The sequence below is a fragment of the Coenobita brevimanus genome, chromosome 110 (genome assembly GCF_032717465.1).
Source record: "Coenobita brevimanus isolate Jiangsu-jjx chromosome 110, ASM3271746v2, whole genome shotgun sequence".
In the NCBI taxonomy this organism is placed as follows: Eukaryota; Metazoa; Arthropoda; class Malacostraca; order Decapoda; family Coenobitidae; genus Coenobita; species Coenobita brevimanus.
Window position 1 is genome coordinate 50905448 of NC_137063.1, and position 2500 is coordinate 50907947.

Genomic DNA, 2500 nt, shown 5'->3' on the forward strand with positions numbered 1-2500 from the left:
ACGATAACCAGATAAGGGATAAAACTGTTACCAAGATAGACGAGGCTCTTAATCTTCCCCCAGGAGCTTGTACCAACAGGCAGTTCACTCTCATCCCAGCCGTTCCCTCCAAACAGTAAGTTGGCTCTGCTCGCTCCTGTTATTTTATTTATTTATTTATTTAATGTCCAACTCTGGACATAGGCTTCACAGCTCGTTCCTTGAGGCCCAGCAGTCCTCCTATATATCACACACATCCATATGTTACCACTGCAGCGTTAATTCACTGTCCATATTGAATACATGCCAGGGCTGTTTCATAAAAGTCTGGTGTATTGGTATTTCTCGGGGTATTTTTGCGACATGTCGTCGGGTCTGATGGTAGATCAGTAAAGTTTTCTTTAGCAAATTCTGATTCTTAAACTGCAGAATAACTTTCTACCCTCTGGCTACGCAGGATTTACCTCGAGCGAATGAAATAGTTTTCGTTAGTGGAGTAAAAGCCCTAATTGTACCACTTCAAAGTAAGATTTTCCCTTGCCTCTTGATTGACAGCTTTAACTCACTCTACTTAACATTATCAAACCAGGTTCATCATAACGTAACTTACATTAACCAAATCCACTTCCCTCTGCCATAAAGTAACGTGGTGTAACCTAACCTAATCTATCCCAAACTAGCTTAACATGTAACCCTTCCATCAGAGCGCAGGGTCAGATCTTCGTGCAGACCGATCTACGAGGGGATGGCAAAGACACTTTGGCCCCCACGACCATTCTGAATGCCAGGGTGAACAAGAACGACTTATTCGGCATCGTGGTGAGATACGCCATAAGGGTGAAGGTGACGCTGGGGACACTGACCGGAGACGCCATATTGGATGTGCCCTTCGTCTTGGCTGTTCAGCAAGGGGTACGTAGGTAGATAGATAAATATATATATATATATATATATATATATATATATATATATATATATATATATATGTATATATATATATATATACAGAGAGAGAGAGAGAGAGAGAGAGAGAGAGAGATGCCATAATGGTGAAGGAGATAGGAGCATTGACTGGAGACGCCATATTGGATGTGCCCTTCGTCTTGGCCGTTCAGCAGAGGGTACGTGGGTTGATAAATAGACAAACAGATAGATAGACAGACAGATAGACAGATAGACAGATAGACAGATCAAAAGCGAAGGTGAAGCTTGAAGCACTGACCGGAGACTCCATGCTGGATGCGCCCTTCGCCTTGGCCCGCCGCGAAAGGTTATATGGATTGCAGTTGATGATAGAAGATAGGCCCTTTCTATCAAAAGTGAGAGAGTGAAATTTTCTAAGAGGCCTCTGCTAATTTCTGAAGACAGGGAGGATAGGGGATGAGGTAAGGACGGAGGTTCGTGGGGAGAAGAGTATGAGGAGGATGAGAGGACCATGGATACAGAGGAGAGGGATAAAAGTAAGTGGATAGAGAAAGGAGGAACGGGAAAGGGGTAGAAGTAAGTGAAAAGAGGATATGACTATGAGGGAGGGAAGAGGGATATGAGTAACTATGTTGACAGACGGCAAGGGAAACGGATGAAAGGAATTGGGGTAAGTGGATAGGTCATGGAATGGAGACAGTGGGTGCTTGATATAAATGGTGGGGAGGGAGAAATATGAGCAACTATGATGACGGGAAAAAGGGGAAATAGATGAAAAGAACTGGAATAAAAAAAGAGTTTGTGAATAGATGCGGATGAGGGGGGAAGATAGAGGTTTAAACGGTAACTCCCGAATGGGCCACAAGGAAGCTGAAAATATCAACAGTAATACTCTTCGTAGTATCAGCATAAAAGACGTTTAAGATGGATAAATATTGTGTGAAAATAGCTTTGATATTGCATCTTGATGAATAATGTTACCTTTCCATTCTGTTGTAAATAAGGAATGTATCATAACGAAGACCGACTATCTTTTCAGAGTGTTTGAGAAATAGCTTATCATTATCTTTGTTCATGGCTAAATCAAAGCATAACATTGTTCAGCAAGTACCTAACATTATGTCAATGAACACGATAATTATTAATTTATGCCGATTATACGAAGGTTACCAGTGTCAATAATTTCAATTTCCTTGTAGTCCAAACTAACATATGGCCAGTTCAACTTTCCTTCAAGGTTTTTAATGCTCTGAGATCAGCTATTCAAACAGGGACAAAGCGAGAGTATTGAGGTTATGAGAAGAGGTCAAGTAGGAGGTGAGAGTTGGGGGAAGCGAGATGGAGGTTAGGTCAGATAAACCTTAGAAATGCTGCAGGGAGGGAAGAGAGAGGGAGCGAGGAGGGAGGTGGAGGTGGAGGAGGATGGAGGAACGGGTGAAAAGAAAGGGGAATGGGAACGGGAGAGAGAGAGAGAGAGAGAGAGAGAGAGAGAGAGAGAGAGAGAGAGAAACTAGCCTTGCTATACTGTATACTGTATTCCACTTACTGAAAATAACAAAGGTATTTTGTAACCAGCAAAACTCCTGGACATCTCATA

At 42.2% G+C, this 2500-nt stretch overlaps 1 protein-coding gene across 1 annotated transcript in view; it reads left to right on the forward strand.

Annotated features, from left to right (window-relative positions):
- LOC145417327 (arrestin homolog) overlaps positions 1 to 2500 on the forward strand; it is an 11251-nt gene that overhangs the window by 8375 nt on the left and 376 nt on the right. The window contains exons 5-6 of the mRNA XM_080286005.1: positions 1 to 115; positions 684 to 891. The exon at positions 1 to 115 is cut by the window's left edge and continues 257 nt beyond it. Of these exons, the coding sequence (XP_080142131.1) occupies positions 1 to 115; positions 684 to 891 (323 nt within the window). The remainder of the gene's footprint in view (positions 116 to 683; positions 892 to 2500) is intronic.